This window comes from Eleginops maclovinus, chromosome 9, assembly GCF_036324505.1.
Source record: "Eleginops maclovinus isolate JMC-PN-2008 ecotype Puerto Natales chromosome 9, JC_Emac_rtc_rv5, whole genome shotgun sequence".
Classification (NCBI taxonomy): domain Eukaryota; kingdom Metazoa; phylum Chordata; class Actinopteri; order Perciformes; family Eleginopidae; genus Eleginops; species Eleginops maclovinus.
Genome location: NC_086357.1, coordinates 7,396,315 through 7,414,335, shown reverse-complemented (window position 1 = coordinate 7,414,335; position 18,021 = coordinate 7,396,315). Strand labels below are relative to the sequence as shown.

The window sequence follows — 18,021 nt, the reverse complement described above, 5'->3', positions numbered from 1 at the left end:
GCCAGAATTGTCCAATTACAACAGTTGGCGAGTGGGCTGCATGCTCTCACAGAACAAATGGTATACACACACACACACACACACACACACACACACACACACACACACACACACACACACACACACACACACACACACACACACACACACACACACACACACACACACACAAACACACCAGGCTCCACAGAATAAAATTGAATAATAAACTGTTGGCATCAAACCGCAACTTATTATGAAGGCCAATCCCCACCGGCAGAAATGAGCTCTGCCTCCCAAGATCAAGAGACAGGAAATACCTGCCGCTGAAGGGCCGACTCTCTCAGGTCCCAGCAGATTTACTGGAGCAGCTAATGGCTCCAGCAGCGGGGCCTGCTTCTCTGCCCTCCTTCTCATGAATACATCACATCACACTCACACACATGCCAAAGTACACACACACACACATGCAGATACACACACATGCATACATACCCCAACTGTCTATAAAAAAACCCCTCAATTACAAGAAATGTTTATTATTAACTTAAACATTTATGTAAAAAAGTGAAAGAGAGCTTTTCGAGGAGAAACATGCAAGGACCAGATACTATTGTTAGGGGCATATTTTACCATTTACCAACAACACAATGACATTCAGTTCAGAAAATCTGCTTTGAGTAAGATCTATGAGTTTGAAGATTTATTAAGATGGCGAGATTGCACTCTCAAATCAATTTAGGAAGGATTGAAAATAGCAAGAAAACAAAGAAGCCTGTTTTGAAAAAAAAATCTGTATTTACTTTCAATCTTAAGATAAATCTAAGGAGTAAAAAGGCCAATATTGTGAAAATTAAGGACGAAAAGTACCAGAATCTCAAAAGTTCAATAAGCTACTAAACGTGAGTAAACATACTGAGTTACTTTCCACCTCTAATGCAACACACACTCGAACACACACACTTGACTCCCAAACACACTTGACTCCCTAAAGACACACAACACGCTCCAAACCTCTACCCCGCCTGGCTCTCTGCTCTGACTCACGTTGGAAAAAAAGATTTAATCATAGGAGTAAATTGGCTCGGTGGAAAATGATTCGTTGGGGCATAATGTGCATGTGCGAGCTATTTCGGCTCATTACGCCGTGATCTGAAAGGTTATGGAATTGAAACCAGCATGAGGGACGAGGCTTCCAAGGGCACAGAGAGCGCAGGGCCCCGAGAGCGGCTCCACATGTTGTCAGACAACACGCTACCACGGCAACACAGAGGGGGGCTGAGGCGGCATGAATTGTGTGTAAATGTTATTGACTGGCTCTGCTTTGAAAAAAAAACCTCAGTCAGAGGAATAAAATTAGGTGTTTGTTGTTCTAAATTACGCTGAATTAATGTATACACTTTCACTTACCACACACTCACACATGGATGCCATCATCTGTGGTGTTGTTTCCAGCTGTAAATTGCTGCGTTCTTTTTTTACAGGAGAAGATTAAATATGGCCAAAAGTATGGAGACACCAATAACATTTCACAACATGTTATCATGTGTAGCATCATGGTAATTAATGTGCTGCTGTAACATCATTCACTGTTTTGGTTTAAGCCTTTCCACAAACATTTGGACAACAACTAATTCTCTCTCTGGGGCGGCTGTGGTGCAGTGGACTAGTGCAGAACAGGAGAACTGTTGAATAATGGTCCGAATCCCGCCTTGACCACCACTGTATGCCGTTGTGTCCTTGGGCAAGACACTTCACCCGAAATTGCTCCTGTGGGTATTGTCCACAGTATTGATTAATATGTGTAATATGTATTGTAAAACACTTTGAGCACCTTGAAAGGCGCTAAATAAAAATGCAATGAATTATTATTATTATTATTATTATTATTATTATTATTATTATTATTATTATTATTATTATTATTATTATTAAGTTAAAGGACAAAATAGAACATTCCCCCATATGCTCTAAAACAACACCTAACGCCAGTTTCTATCAACAAAAACACGGATGTGCCTTGGAGAGCTGTAAATCATCACTTCTAAAAAATAAGTATGCTTTATGATGTGGTAACTCTATGGTTAAGGTTGGTTAGGTTTAGGAAAGTATATTGGTTTTGGTTAAAAATAATACTTTGTAAGTTAAGGGGAGCTTTGTCATCCTGGTTACTATAATAAGTAAGTGGTTTAGGTTGTGAAACCATGGTGGTCATGCTTTAAAAAAACAATAACAATATTGACTGTTTGTTCGCAAAGAGAAAAGTGTTTTAGTTCATCTCAAAAGTTTTGGATGGTTTTGACATCACAGCTTGGCGTATGGCAGTCAAGTTCTTCCACACAAAACTGGGAAAACCATTTCTTTATCATGCCTGTCATGATTACTCACCTTACGATTTACTTCAATACCAACCTTCAGCAATGAAGCCAATAATGTGAAACCAGTTGTCCAATTTTCTCCATTGACCAAAAAATCTATCGTGATGATTTCTCCTATGAAGGAACCACAATTTTTTGGTGGAATAACCCCCCTCTTGTTCAAGATAGTGTAACGTCGGCATTCCCTAGTTCCCTACAGTGTAACAACGCCATTGTCGTTCCCCAGCGTGTAACAGCAGCACTCTGTCGTTCCCTACGGTGTAACATCAGCACTCCTGTTCCTTACAGTGTAGAGTACATTGGTGCTCTCTGGTTCCCTACAGTGTAACCTGGGAACTCTCTCATTGCCTACGGTGTAACATCTGCGCTCTCATTCTGTGTAGTTGAACATTGTTGCTCTCTTGTTCCCTACGATGTAACATTGGTTCCCTACGATTTTACATCGGCAGTCATTCGATCCCTAAAGAAAACAAAAAACAGTACAGTATATCTTAACTCAATTAGGGCCTATGCCATTTTCAATGAACAATGTTTGAGACAAACAAACAAAAAGTAGCCTTTTCCAACCACAATTGTTTTTGTATGCACAAATGTCGTTTTTTCTGTTGTGCAATATGTTTGGATAACTAACAGAGCAGTCTCTCTTCTCTTTGTCTTTACAGCCACAGATGGGAAAAAATTCCCCAATTTTTGTTGTTGTGAGTAATGCTTTCTGTCAAACGGTGCTGAGGAGGAAGCTCATTTTTTGTCAGAGAAATTATTCCTCCTCTTATTATTTCACCGTGTCATTCCTAGTTTACACCGTTTTAGTAATCCTAAAGCATATTTAGCTGAAGCTGGGACCTACTGTATGGATGTCATCATTAGAAAGCCTTTCTTTGGCTCACAAATTAAATCACTCATTTAGCAGCACCTGATCCAGGCACCCAACCCAAATCGCTACATGAAATATTGCATATTCAGTGGCCGGGCCCTATAAAAAGTCTGTGTAACTAATCCCTGCCCTCTGAGCTGAGGGGAACTGAGTGGGGGGGGGGAAAGAAAACACCCTCACACCCTCGACGACATGCTGGGAGAGTTAAAAACCTGCGTGGGCAGCCAAAGAAAAAACAGCCCGAAAATCATCAGTTCTATTTTTTTTTGGTGTTATGATTTACTATGAGAACTGGAGATGAAGAGCAAGCACATTCCTCTGGTGTGGATTCTCCCAGGGACTGGAGGTTAGGCTTACTCCTCTATGTCTCGATGAAACCGTCCTGGCTCCAGAGACTGACTGAGGTTTTCTCTCCACTGCAGATTCCACAAAGCCTCAGTGTGTTCAGGATAAAAGCTTCAGGCTGTCTGAGCTGATGGCTCTGCTCTGGTAAATGACTCCTTTGCTGCTTCCTAGGGGGTCTTCACTATCTTCACAGGGTAGAAGCTTGGTGTGATCGTCACTATGTGCATCTTCACAGCAAGAGTAAAGAGGCTCTGGTAGCACCCCCTAGAGGCTACATTGAATCACACAGTAAGAAATAACTGAGAATTGTATGTCAATTTCTTTGTTTTACTGCTAATTAGGCTTGAAAAAACCGGTCTAAAAGGTAGCAGAAGAGGAAAAGTAAACGCAAAATATATAATTTTGTTTGTAACAGGGTATTGGGACCAACAGAAGAGGCAAAATTCCCACCAACTAACATGTGTCCCGCAATGTATATTCCGTTTAAAGATTTTCTTTTGATGATGTAATTAAAGCTGGGGCATAGGATATTTTGGCGTCATTGGAAAAAAATATTCCTTCATAAACTTGCCAGTGTTCAGAAATTGCTCCACCTCCAGGAGAGCAGGCCCTGCAACTTCAATTCAGCCCTCACAAACCCCAGTGCTTGGAGTCATAGCGGGCTGCTGCAGCACTGTAGGCTATCTAATAAGTGGTATCACAAGATATGATGGGCTTGGGCTAGTCAGCTAGCATGCTAAATTCCATAGATATCTATGCAACACAATACATGCATGTCTTAATGTAATGATAGCAATAATGGTTAATGTAAACTTTTCAAATTCTGTAGAGTTCTTTGTTTTGAACTTGATGTCCGACCATATCTTACAAATTGCACCTTTAAAATGAAAAATCAATGATGTTTGTTTACACAGCACATGTGAGTAAGGTCTGGGGATTATAAGCAACCCACACGAATGGTGTATTCATATTTAGGCGATCACACATCCCTCTGTGCTCTCTGTCTTCCTGCTGTCTCTGAGAGCTGTCTGAGATATACTCTGTCTGGAATCCAGCCCAAACGTCTGCTCTGCTGACGTGACCGGACAAATTAGTGTTACTCCAGCTAATATATTCAAACTGCTGCTGAGAACATTGAGAAGTATTAGAAATGATAGCCTTGACTGTCAGCGACGCTAACCACTCCTGAAAAGGTGACAGCACATTTGGCTGCTATTTGCTGCGGGAGAGAGAAAAAAAACACCTACAATTTTAACTTTGGGGCATTTTGATCTTTAATTCATACGGGATGTGGAAAACGTGTTTGGTCTATTCACTCTCAAAAGAGTCATTCTGACGAGAGAAACATGCCATGCAGATCATCTCACGCCATCGGGCCTTTAAGGCTTTGATGATTTTGTACTTTCTCAGTGCCAGTCGACTCATTGACAAACTATCCTTTCATAAAAAAGCTCAGGGAGGAACAACTCTGCACCACTCCCGTCCAGCTCTCACGCACGCAAATGCTGAATATTTGAGGCGACACTTGGATGTGTTTTATTCAGACAACATCTGACAGGCTTGAAATGAAGCCAAGGCAGATATGAAAGCCGGCACTGTCTGTCAAAACCAGGAAATAATCAGCCCCCCAATCCACCTCAGGGGCCCAGCTGAAAGTCATTAGCCCAAAACAATGTGCTGCTTCTACAGTTAGTTATACAGAAATAATAACAGTAATAATACTTAGGAGAATTACCATAACTATCAGAGAGGATCTCAATTATCTGGTGCGTTTTCAGCCCACTGTGGAAGATTGCAGCGCGGTCACTGTCGGGGCTGAGCACGGGCTGCACTGCAGGAATATTTAGGGAAAATTGGTCAGCATTTATTTTCAAGCCTTGATTATAATAGCCAATGGCGATCACCCGTCTCTAATCCTATTAACTTTGTTTGGAACATGGGATGAAAAACATTAAATATGAAAAGGACATTTCAGAAATCATTAAACTACACCCATATGCTTTCAGAGATTGATATTTTTGTTTTATTTTTAAGTAAACATCTTGAGCTAGATTGAAGAAAACCAACATTAAGATGCACCAAAACAAAATATAAATAAATGAAGATATACTTATCTTCAAATCTGTAGACAGTGTGCAAGAAAATGAATTATAAAGAAATGTCTATTCTGAATTAAAGCACTCAACAGAAGAAAAAAAAGAACACGAAATCCATATAAAAAGTACAAATGTATTTATCTGCAATATTACAAGCAAAAGTAAAAAAAACAAACCTACGTAACATTTTAATATTTACACCTGACTAACGTTTACTAGGTGCACTGAATGAACATTATTTCTCCTGCGATGCAATGTGAACAGAGAATTACATGTTGCACTGAAAGTTGACATTAAGTCCTCAAGTCCAACCATAAAATTCCAGGTTTGTATTTCATCCCTCTGCTGTGAAATGTTTTTCATGCTTTTATTTTTAACAAGTGCTTTTTCTTCTTCTTCTCATACTGCCTGTGCTGCAGCACCTCTTTTCACCCTCTGTCTGAAACCAGAGCCCTGCTTGGTTATCTGTTAAATTCCCAAATTAAAGGGTGCAGAAGTTAACAAATTAGTCCAATGGAGGTGGGGGGGGGGGTTATGTTTGCCTTTGCAGACCATTTACATGCACAAAAACCTATATAAAACACTACAGGAAAGGGAAACCCCTAAGACGCATAATAGGGCCTCTTTAACATGTTATCTGTATCTATCTAACGCAGATGTAAATGCATGCAGGATCTCAATTTGTAAAAATGGTGACATAGGAAAGACAGCTTATTGTTAATCTTGGAACCCATCAGTCTGACAACTAAAAGTCTGTAATGGGAACAAACACAGTTTTCTTTGGTTCTGGCATAGCATGCTTTTTTTGGGCCAATACTTACTTCCTGCATCTTCTGTGTGCATTGCCTACAAGTTATGAATGAATATATATCTGTTTATAGAAGACAGCATATTGGAAAGGCAATCAATGGCCCTATTCTTAAGAATAAACGAGGGCCCAACAAGTTATTTTTCCAGATGTTAAATCATTGATATTTTTAAAACCCTAGAAAAGCAATGTATGCTCAAACTCTATTGAGCAAACACTAATGCTAGTAAGCATCACAACTGGCCCTGTTTATTTTATTATAACAGATTGGAACAAAAAATGGAAGTTCAGCATTGTGCAGAGCAGGGACAAATATTTACAATAAGAAAGTGATTGGGCTCTCTCAGGAAACAGAATTCTGATTCTGACCCATGGGCTACTGAGATTTGTGTCACTTGACCTCTGTTAACAGGTTCCCCTGCTCAACCTGAGATCAGAGAGAAGAAAGAAAGAACCCTTAATCGTCTCACAGAGGAGATATTTAATTCTGCATTTGACCCATCCTAGTGTTAGGAGCAGTGGGCTGCCATTATGTGCGGTGCCGGGGAGCAGTGTAGGGAACGGTGCCTTGCTCAGGGACACCTCGGTAGCACTTGGTCTTTCCGGGACTTGAACTGGTGACCTTCCAGTTCCCATGCCAAGTCCCCTATGGACTTTGCCACTACCGCCCATTAAGATCCAATCACAATGGAGGGGAATTTATCTAACAAGAAACTGTTTTCAAGTTTAAAATAGTTACTGTGTTTAAAATATAAAGCAATATGTTTTTATGTATAAATATGACATGATACATTTGGCTGTACGTGTAATGAAACATGCTGGATTGTAAAACGGGATACAAATCATTCACTTGGCGGACAAACCATCTTAGTCCACATGTTATTCCAATGCTCGTCGTGGTTTAGACAGGAACAAGCTTCTCCCACAGTTACTCTCCAGAGGGCTGAGGGTCCACCTTTAATGTCATCACGATACGACTCCGGAGGTGGTCAGCCGGCCATAAATTACAGTCTGGCTTTGGTGGACATACAGAGTGCTTCTGTAGAAGGTTAATGTCCACGTAAAAGCTTTATTTTACTTCTTGGCTGAGCAGAAAAATAACTCTGTCTCCATAAAATCTCCCCGGGTGCCATCGCACCGTCCACACGGCAGTTTCAGGATTTATCTGCTGTTGAAATGTTTGAAGATTTCTTTCTGTGGTGTTGTAGTTTTTAGAGACCTGATCAAAAATATACACCCAAACAAATGAGGAAAAACACGTGCATTCAGATTCAGGTCGGATTTTCCACTGAGAGTCATTACTTCATTGCAATCATCCAGACAGGCATGATGATGTCAGGGAAGCCTTCCTGCTTTTCTACAGCCAGGACCTCGAGGCCGGCCTTGCCGATGATGCACTTCATGATGTCCAGGTGGCGGCTGATGCTGCTGTCGATGGGGTCCAGCTTGCAACCCTGCCGCGCCATATTGTCCTTTATTATGATGACGCCGTTTGGACGCAGACTCTTCTTACAGCGCATCAGGAAGTTCATCAGGTCTTTGTCTGTTAGGTGGCCTGAGGAGGAAAACAGAAAGGAGTGAAGAAAAAAAAAGAAAATAACAATCCCAAATGGTGTAAACCAAAGTTTGCCAAGGTAGATAGAGTCAACAGCACTCAAGAAGCAAACAAGGTCATGTATCTTCCTACTGGAGGATCCTGTGGCGTTTCCAGGCCTAATTTATGTATCCACAGAGAGTTTTTCCTGCAGCGATAACAGTGGTTTTACACCAACCTCATCCTGCCACTAAGGTGCTCAGACACCTTGTGAATAACGTATTGTGCTGCCATGACCCATAATATTCTTTTTTTTTTTCATAACACCATCTGAAGCTTTTGATCAGAGGTGAAGGATGGAACACAGATAAACTATTCATCACAAGAGTCTGTATTTCTGCTGACACTGCATTAAGTTCAGTTGATCTTACTAGCACTGGTGACCAAGTAATACAACCCATTTACTTGAGGCACCTAGAAAGACCTAAAGCTGGCCTCTGGACTATCCTCTAAGCAAAAGTAAGAGTTAATTGTTACCAGCTGGGGTAATTGTGTTTAATAATTACAGAGGAGGAAGAAGTCTTAGTGAATTTGGTAATTAGAAGTACTTTAACCTTAACAAGCTGCGACCACGTCCGCAAAGGGTGTGTAAATACATATGGACTGTCAGACACACCACCTGTCAAACCTACCAATTGACCTACAGAGCTGCTGAAAAAAAGCTCAGTGTGGTTTGGAATGCAGTGACTTGTGTCCAGTACCAATGAGGTTGTGCTCTTTAAATAACACGTTAGTATGAGATACAATAAACTGAGATCTCTCTAATACTTACATGCCACCCACTGTATCCAGATTACGTCATATTTGTTTTTTGGAGGCGTGAAGTCTTGCAGGTTGTAGCAATAGTAGGTCTCGATGCGGTCGGCATCATCACCGAGGTACTCCTCGTGAGCATGGAGCAAGAAGTGCTCCATCATGTCGGCCAGCTCCATTTTCTCAAACACAGGAAGGAGGACGCCTTTGCTCACACGGCCGATCCCGCAGCCGCAGTCCAGGGCACAGTGTGTGCCTGCCTTACCAGGACCCTGTGGGTAAAAGGCATTAAACATCCATAGTTGTATCCATGTTGTTATTTAGAGGGTTATTCAGAGGATATTATCTGTTAAATTCCCAAATGATGTTTATTTGTAAGGAAACCATAACAAATAATTTCATGTTTCACAGAAAACAAAAAAGGTACATTTAAATGTCAGTTTCCTTGCAGCATGTTATTAGCATATCTTAAGTCAGGGATCTATACTTAATTTTCTATTGCCAGATGTCAGGCATGTTCCTTAAAAAGCACCGACAGCACAAACAAGTCGACCTCAGTTCCTCAGGGCAACGAAACTATGAACTTCACCATGAAAGAAACAAAAAGTCACCTCACTTGAATCATGCTTGGTTTTCTTCCTTTTTCATTTGGTATTCTGACCTCACTCCAACCCCTCCACATCATGGGCCCCAGTGTGTGATTGTATGAAAGATGGGGCCCCGAGGAGCTCTGTGCTTGTTACAGGAGGTTTCCTGGTTTTGGTGAATTACTGCCATATTGCTCTGTGAGTATGTAGCTCAGTTTAATCTGGATGTATTCTAAATCTTTTCCTTCCCCAACTTTTTTTAATGGCCATGTCAGGTTTAAACAGGAGCTGCTCACGGCCAGGGAGGAGGATTTGACACTGAACACACATTTGTAGAAGAGATGGTGGACAAGAGAGAAACCTTTGGAAATGTACGGTTTATAATTCATGTTGGGAGTAAAACAGGGGTTTCTAGCCATTAGATGCACACCATAAAGAAAACCTTGAAATTAAAGCACACACCAACCAATATAAGTCACAAATTTCAAAATGAAGTTCATCCCTTTAAGGAGAGATCGACCACACACGTATATGAAGTTGTGAACTTTATTATTTAAGACCATTCACTGTTTTAAAGCTCCTTAAAAACTGCTTGGACAAATGGATATGAATGTACAATCATTTCCCCCTGAAATATGGAAGTCTTGTGGTCTCTACGGTTATTTGTTTTCCATCATCTGGCAGTACTGCAGCCCACTGGCTTTAACATCATCCAGTGCAGATATCCAGACATAAATGAACCATGAGACATCTTCTTTTTTATTTATTGTGTATTATATATGATTTGCATTTCTGTCAATTTGTTGTCTAACTTTATTGGTTTTATATATACTATACAATTGCTTTTTTCCTTCCACATTGCAAGAATGGTGCAATCAATACGAATAAGATCTATCAAGATTTGATGAGCCCAGTAATGATTAAATTAGTGATAATCTATATGTTGTATGTGCTGCAAAATGTAATTCTTGACTAATGAAGAGAAATACAGATGAACTACAAATCTGTCAGCTGTGTACTATGGCCTTTGATTTGTAATTCATCCTGTTTCTAGCAAAATGTGTTGTTCTATAACTGGGATCAATTATATCTCGACATTTTATAGACAACTTGATTAATGAAAACAATCAATAGTTGTGGCTTTGTCGTATTTTCTGAAATGACAGCTCAGCTGAACTTACAATGTGGGATTATAGAGCAAACCCTGCAACCTATCATGGGCTCATGTCAGACAGAACTACACTGCTCAGAATAGAACTGTAACATTTAGCATAAACAGTGTGCTGCATTGTATTAACCAGTGGTGCTAAGATGTGTTTAATAGGGGCTTGTAATGTTTACACTAGCACTAGTGGAAAAGTAACTACTTAGCTGTCTGCAATTCCTTTAAAATATCCAATCTTAGCAGTTTATAATTAGAGCTTCTGTAGAAGTGATCCTCTAAATAACCTTGTCGCTGGGCCAAACCAACTCCCCGGAATTAGCACTTGGGCTCTCCCAACATGTCATGCACACTCAAAATGCATGCGTGCATGAATGGAGGAATGTTGTGACAAGTATAGGAGGCTGAAAATGATGACGTATTCTATATGAGTAAACCTACGCCTTTTTGGGACATACAGTTCATTTACAGTAGTCCAAAAAACCCATCATATAGAAAAAGTTTTGTGTTAAAATTGTTTTGTGCAAATCAAACAAACAAGATATGTGAAAATGTAAATAGGTGAACAGGAAAGAAACCTGACCTTAGCTTGTCTTGTTTTGTTTTGGTGTTTATGAGGCTGACATCAAGTCTGGGCTACTATTAGAATCTGCACTGAGGCCTCGTCCAACATAAAACAAGGTGAAATTCTTTCATGCAGTCAGAAAGATACCTCAGCTAAAATAGATAGTGACAGCTATATTGTGATAGCTGCAACAGTGTTAATGGGTGCACACGTGCAAAGTAGTTAGAAGCTGCAGTAAAGCCTGCATTAAGCAGAAACAGCCTTGCAAATATACTGTTGTTACTGTATCAGTTTAGCAGATCTCATTGAGCCCCTTTGAACTTGAATGTGAGTTGCTATCTCGTGACTCACCACAAACCTCTTCAGAAACTGCCGGGAAGCCTCCAGATCCACGTCGGTTATCTCCGCAAAATCTCCCAGCATGCCCTCCTCCGAGGCGGGGACGTCCTCGTAGAACTGCTGAGCTCTGTGGTAAAACTGTTTCTCTCCTTTGATGAACTCGCAGGTGACTGGAAACAGCTTGACTGTTAGGACACATGGACAGACAAAGAGAAGAGAGCTGGATTCATATAAGAAAATATCTCAAACATTTACAGATTCTAAAAACTCATCACAGCATGTTAGATGACTCTTTAAAGAGTTAATGAAATCCAGGATGAAAATAAATATTACTTCTTTAGTTTAGTTTCTAGCTTCTTTCACTTCTGCAGCACTGATGATTGTGTCTTAATTTGGTGAGATATGTGCTTGTTGCACATGTACCCACACCAGTGATGTCATGGTCTCCTAGAGTACACCCTTACATCACTGCAGTTAGGGGAGCAGCAAAAACAAGATTTTTTAGGAGTGTAAAAGTCACAATTGCAAGTGCGATACAACGATGCAGCGGAACCACACATATCATCTTTTTTACCCTACACATTCTTCTTCTTGGTCCCTACATTACCCACAATGCAAATCAACAGCTGACAGTTCAGTCAGTGATTCAGTAGGTTACTCTATGCTAACAGCAGCTATTGTATCCTCAAGCCTGCAGCACAGTTGAGGAATGAGCTGCAGAGATTTAGTTATAGTTATTTAGTTACTTTGTTATGCCTAAACACCTCCAGATTTTTTCAAACATATATCATTCACACATATATTCTAGTACATAATTTGACGGCCACTTGACACAGCTCCCTTTTGGAGAAAATACTACATCAAACCTCTTTTTACTATTTTAAAACATATGCAGTTATATGTACTAAGACCTATAAACACATTTGTTTTGTAGAGTTCTCCTATAGCTTTCTAAATTATTTAGAATGTACTTTGGCTAATTACTAGTAAAATTAGATTTCAGAAAATGTAAGCCCAAGCTTGAGACAACCGCAACCACCAGAAAAAACCATAAGTCCCTATAAAAAGGTTAATTGGTGTCGTTAAGGAGGATATGTCTTCAGACTGATCAATGTCCATGGTCAGTTCAGATGCATGTAAGTGTTAACAGTAAAAATCTCCTCCTGAGTCAATGGGGTGTCCAAGCAATTTGTGATTGCTTCAATTTCAGCTCAATGCTCATCTTGAAGAGTTTTATCTCAAATGAGAGGGACGTTTGTAGGAAAAAACTGAAAAAACACGGTTTTAGGCGAGTCAGAGTTAACTAAACAATATGTATAGTTCCAAAATGTTTTGATAGAGAAAGTCAATCCAATCGTTTTGCATCAATCTGAAGATTCTTTTGGGTATCATTTTAATGGGGATACAAATATAAGTTTTAACTTTAAGATCGAGGGCCATTTGAAATCAAAGGACTGACAGGCTATTACTGTTAGTGTGAACCAGACTCAGGGACCAAAGAAATTTACCATCATGAAAGGAAAGGAAAGGTAAGGTAACAATTTAAAATGTACTTTTATTTTAGCCTATAGTTTAAAGCCAGACGTAGGGAAAGGTTTCCAACAAAAGTTGGACGTGGCACTGAACTTTGCTGTTCAAGATCTCAAAGGAAATGTAGAATGATAATTTGATTACCACAGACTATAAATAAGGACATCGTGCACTTGTCTTCCACTCAGCTGTTACATGATAGAAAATAACAAGCTGGCTGATTCATCTCCAATGTTGTGCCTTTACACACTTGTAAGGCTATGAAATAGCAGAAAGATTATATTTCCGTGAACCTAAAAAGAGTTTACATTCCATTCAATGATGTGTACTACAACACTTCTCTATTTTAATATGATGTAAATGACTACTGTGACATGAAAAGATTTAACAGCTTCTTACACTATCCCAACCCTTCACTGCCTCAGTTCAGCTGATCTGAAATAAATCCTGCAGGATGAACGCAGCATTTCCAAAGGCTTAAATGGCACATTCCTGGCGTAGAGGGGGTGGGAGGTGGTCAAGGGGTAATGTCAGTGCTCTTGTCAAGTATCTCCAGTGGCCGAATTCATGACACCAAAGCGAAACATTAAGAGGGGGAATTCAGTTTCCAGCTGGACTTCCTCCACCATGCTAGAAACATCAAGATGGAGCAGGGAGCCACTAAGGGGACTGAATCGTTCAGCACCTGGAAGTGAGGCTGACAACAAGGTGTAGAAACAGACAGTTCATGCCATGACTTTCCTGGCGAGTTCCCACTGAGATGTTTAAGGATTTAGTCCTGACATTACGTTTGGATGCATGTCATGAGACTATCAGTGGAAGGGTAATTATAGAAACATTAAGTCCAAGAAGGGGGGAAACCAGCGTGATGACATACACGTCTGCCAAGGAAGTGTCAATCCAGTGCTACCATGATATTTTATCTCGCACCTTCAAAGTGGACTAGCTCTTAAGAAGTTGAGACTAACTTTCGACCTTGAACCTTGGATGAAACAGAACAAGACATTGAAAAGGACATTGAAAGGTATGACTGTTAATGTCCAATAATTTAACCCCAATGACACACCCTTTAACTTGTGTGCTATATACAGCTCATTTAGGTTCCCTCCTTTTGCTTGACATTTGTTGCATTAAGTCATAGGAAAGCTGAAATAAAAAGGTGTGAGTAAATAATCCCACTGCAGCCCTCTAACTGTCATGTATAGCACTGACTGACATGAGTTAGTGTTGTATTGCTTGGCATGCCATGCTATTAATGGTCTTTGCATCAAGTGAGTGGTAAGAAAATAGGAAGTATTTGAGATAGAATGGCCAACTGGTCAGGATCTCCTATTTCTGCAGGCTAAGGACTCAAAATGGACAAATGCATAGTCTGCAAAGGATTAGGTTTGACCTTCTTACGACGGACAATTTGTTATAATATAAGCATGCACCACTATGTTTCGAATCCCCTGTTGTATTGCGGTTGTCTTTTTCGTCCAATAAAGGCCAACTTTAAAAGCAGCACCCCAGTTATTTCCAGCTTTTTAGAGGCATTATTATGCACTTGACACTGAACCACTTTTATTTAAATCTGCAGACATTTTGACGCTAGGTTTTCAATTTATTTTACCAATGACTGCTGATTTTTATATTCTTATTCAACTGTTGCTCAGAGGCACAACTTTCTCTTTTGCCTTTCTAATTGTCAGTCTGGTTGAACCATTGTACTGTACAGCACATTTTTTCTATGATCAGAAGCAAGAAAGACCAATCAAGTATACAAAAGCCTTCTCACTGAAACCAATCATGCTCTTGTGATAAACAACTTTGTATTGCTTGTTATATAGCATGCATTCAACAGCAAATGCTAGCAATAGGATTTCTCCTGGTGCACTTCAAAGTGGGAGCAAAGAAAAACATGCAGTATAAACAATACAGTAATGAACAAATACAACTCAGCAACACATCGGACATTACGGTCATTGTGATACACAACTTCTGTTCAGCTAGCTTGGTTTCTCATTTTGTTTTTTTCTACTGTGTATGAAACAATCTGTTTAAAGGTGTGTGCCTTACACAAATGATTAGGCATCTTTTGTGATATTTGATTTGCCTAATCAATGAAAGGATCACTATCCATCTAATGTCTGTGTGTTTGAGTGTAGGGCTGAATTTAGGATGTGGTAAACCTAGCCTCTATCTTACCATAAAGATAATGGGAAACAGTTATCAGGGTTCTGCCAACAGGTCCTTAAAAGCTTAGTAATAAGCATGTGGTGTCTCTTTGATGTAAACAGAGTTGTGCTATCAGGAGTAGTTACATGCTCAAAGTACTTTTTTGCTCAGTGTGCAGCTTCCTAATGTCTTATCATCACGGAGAGGTTGCCAGCTTTGGTACCTTGGAGTGCAGAACCCAAAACCTGTGATCACTGACATGAGCAGCACTATAGTTGGAAAAGCTGCACATAAGAACTACATTGACGGATACAATGTTGTTCCTTAACAATTAGTGCCAGCATGTATTTGCCCATAACTTTTATATTTGGTGCAAAAATACAATTTCAAACATTACTTTTAGGTATACTATTTCTATTTGTAAATTGGAGTAAAATGTTTATGTTGTAAAGCTTTCTTGTTCTGGTTTCGAACTATATTTCTATTTGTGAGAACATTTTTAGCAAAGAATACCTGGCAGGATCTGCTTGCATTACTCTGATAGCTGATGATGATTATGATCTGTAGCTTGTCAGATCAGATTATATGTTGGCTATTCCAGTGATTTGTTGGTGTGGGAAACCCCAATGCTCATAATCAGTCCCTATGTTTTCTATCCTGTTTACTACACACCTGTAACTTTTAGGTTTTTCTATCTTTTTTTTTCAAATTGCTCTTTGCAATTTGTATGGCCATTCTTCTTACCAACAGGAATCTTCTCCAGCAGGTACAGGTAGCTGGCAAAGAACTCACTCCTCAGTGAGTGGTGCAAGTGGAAGGACATGCTGTGGCGACACATGGATTCATCCGTCTCTTTCCAGCGATCCCTGAACGCCTGATGAGCGGCCTTGTACTCTAGGTTGGGGAATGAGCCTGCTTCTTCACCTTCAACTACAGTCTCCATTTTGGCTGGATGTGGCCTTGCAGCACCTCACAGAGCGGTGTGTTATCCAGAAGGTGATTGACTTGGCATTGGTAGACTAACACTGTGTGTTTCAGTGCCTGTTTGGGACTCTGTTTCTTCAGCTGCTGCTATATCTGTCTAGCTGAGTGTTCAACACGTCTCTGCCAGCCTTCAAGTGATCGGCAGATATCTTTTTCAAGGGGCGGTGCTTAGGATACCCTGCCACATACAGATCACCTGCTAGGGACACTGACTGAGTACGAGTCAGGGAGAGAGGGGGGGCCTCCTGTCACACTCTCAGGACAAACAGAGGCGACTGAAATTCAGGCTTCAAATTCCACTCTCACATGAGAGTCCATACATCTGACCCTCAAGGCCTTGTTGCCATGTAATGTGGTCCTAAAGTTAGCAGTGTCTTCTCATGTTTGTATATATCATGGCTCCTGTGTTGTCCTAGTACTTTTTCAGAAACCAAAGAAGTACAAAGTCAGCTTATTCTTTTGGTACACAGACTAAACTCACCGAGTCATTTTCCCACCCATTTATATTAATAATGTGGAATGAAAACATTTTGGTTTTTAACAAACATACACTTGAATAGGTTGTGGTTTATTTCCTTATCAAAGACCGGTAGCCAGGTTAAGTTTTGCAAGTCTCAACTTAAATGTAACAGGTCTCAATTCAAGACCAAGTATTAAGCGTTTTGTTTTATTTCCTTAAGTTATTTGCGATAAATGAATTGGAAATTAAAAGCAAAATGATCAGCATTATTACATTAACGAACGCTCCTACATTTTTGTTATTTCTAAATTGAACATTTGAATGTCCAATTACAATTGTTTGTTCAATGTAATTGGTTAATGAAACATTGGTGTAATTAAGCTACTTTGTGATACTATACATTTTGGTCAAGCTTCACAAACACAACAAACTTGTACATGGCAGAACTGTTTTTTTTTCCAAATGTATGGTTTCAATCAGTCATTTCAACACTTCTGAACAGCTAAATGTGTCTCTGTAATAGAATCTCTGTGCTTTAAGTAGCTGTTAGTGGTTCCAGTTGACTTAACATAAGAATAGACAGCTTTACAGATGAGGTACTTAAACCACAATGACTGCAGGTGTCTGTTTTGCAGAGTAGGAAAGGGGATCTCTAAAACTGTGTGCATATCTTCTACAGATGAAAAACAAGCAATTTACATTGAAGCACATTCAGTCCTTCAGTCGGTCACTAGGGAATACTATATATTTTTAACCCCTAACACAAATAATCAGATATATACATCACGAGCCAGAGACTAATTATAGTGCGGTGACCTCAGCTGTCACTGGTGCAGAGACAAGCAAATACTTTCTGGAGAGCAGATGTACCATATTACAGTATTAATTACACATATACTCACCATTTCTTTAATTCTTACTTGCAACGTTGGTAAATAGGTGGATGGCATGAAAAATGCTACCCTGAAAAACAATGGCTAGTCTTATTACAAAGTATCACTAGTAAGTGAACAAATCTGCAAGTGCCGAACAAAATAACTTGTTGCATGAATTTTCAACTTTGATATCTTCTTCTTCTTCCCTTGTTTATACACTGCCTGGCCAAAAAAAAGGTCACACACTCTAATATTTGTTGGACCGCCTTTAGTTTTGATTACGTCACGCATTCGCTGTGGCATCGTCTTCACAAGCTTCTGCAATGTCACAACATTTATTTCTGTCTTGCATTCATTTTCGCCAAGATCTTGTACTGATGACGGGAGATTCGGACCACTGTGCAAAATCTTCTCCAGCCCATCCTAAAGATTCTCAATCGGGTTCAGGTCTGGACTCTGTGGGGGCCAATCCATGTGTGAAAATGATGTCTCATGCTCCCTGAACCACTCTTTCACAATTTGAGCCCGATGGATC

General features: G+C 40.0%; 1 protein-coding gene across 1 annotated transcript; it reads right to left on the bottom strand.

Moving 5' to 3' along the window:
* Positions 1 to 5,576: 5,576 nt before the first annotated feature.
* On the bottom strand, positions 5,577 to 16,212 carry ntmt2 (N-terminal Xaa-Pro-Lys N-methyltransferase). The gene is made up of 4 exons (XM_063892312.1): positions 15,912 to 16,212; positions 11,493 to 11,665; positions 8,847 to 9,099; positions 5,577 to 8,035 (listed from the first exon to the last, which is right to left on the bottom strand). The coding sequence occupies exons 1-4, from the start codon at positions 16,108 to 16,110 to the stop codon at positions 7,779 to 7,781; spliced, it is 882 nt and encodes a 293-aa protein (XP_063748382.1). The 5' UTR covers positions 16,111 to 16,212; the 3' UTR covers positions 5,577 to 7,778.
* Positions 16,213 to 18,021: the final 1,809 nt, after the last annotated feature.

Excerpts from the sequence above, each read along its gene's own strand:
- ntmt2 (XM_063892312.1), bottom strand. The coding sequence starts at position 16,110 with ATGGAGACTGTAGTTGAAGGTGAAGAAGCAGGCTCATTCCCCAACCTA. Across the intron at positions 9,100-11,492 it reads AGTTTCTGAAGAGGTTTGTG|GGTCCTGGTAAGGCAGGCAC; the intron begins GTGAGTCACGAG and ends TTTTACCCACAG. Across the intron at positions 8,036-8,846 it reads CTGGATACAGTGGGTGGCAT|GCCACCTAACAGACAAAGAC; the intron begins GTAAGTATTAGA and ends TTTCCTCCTCAG.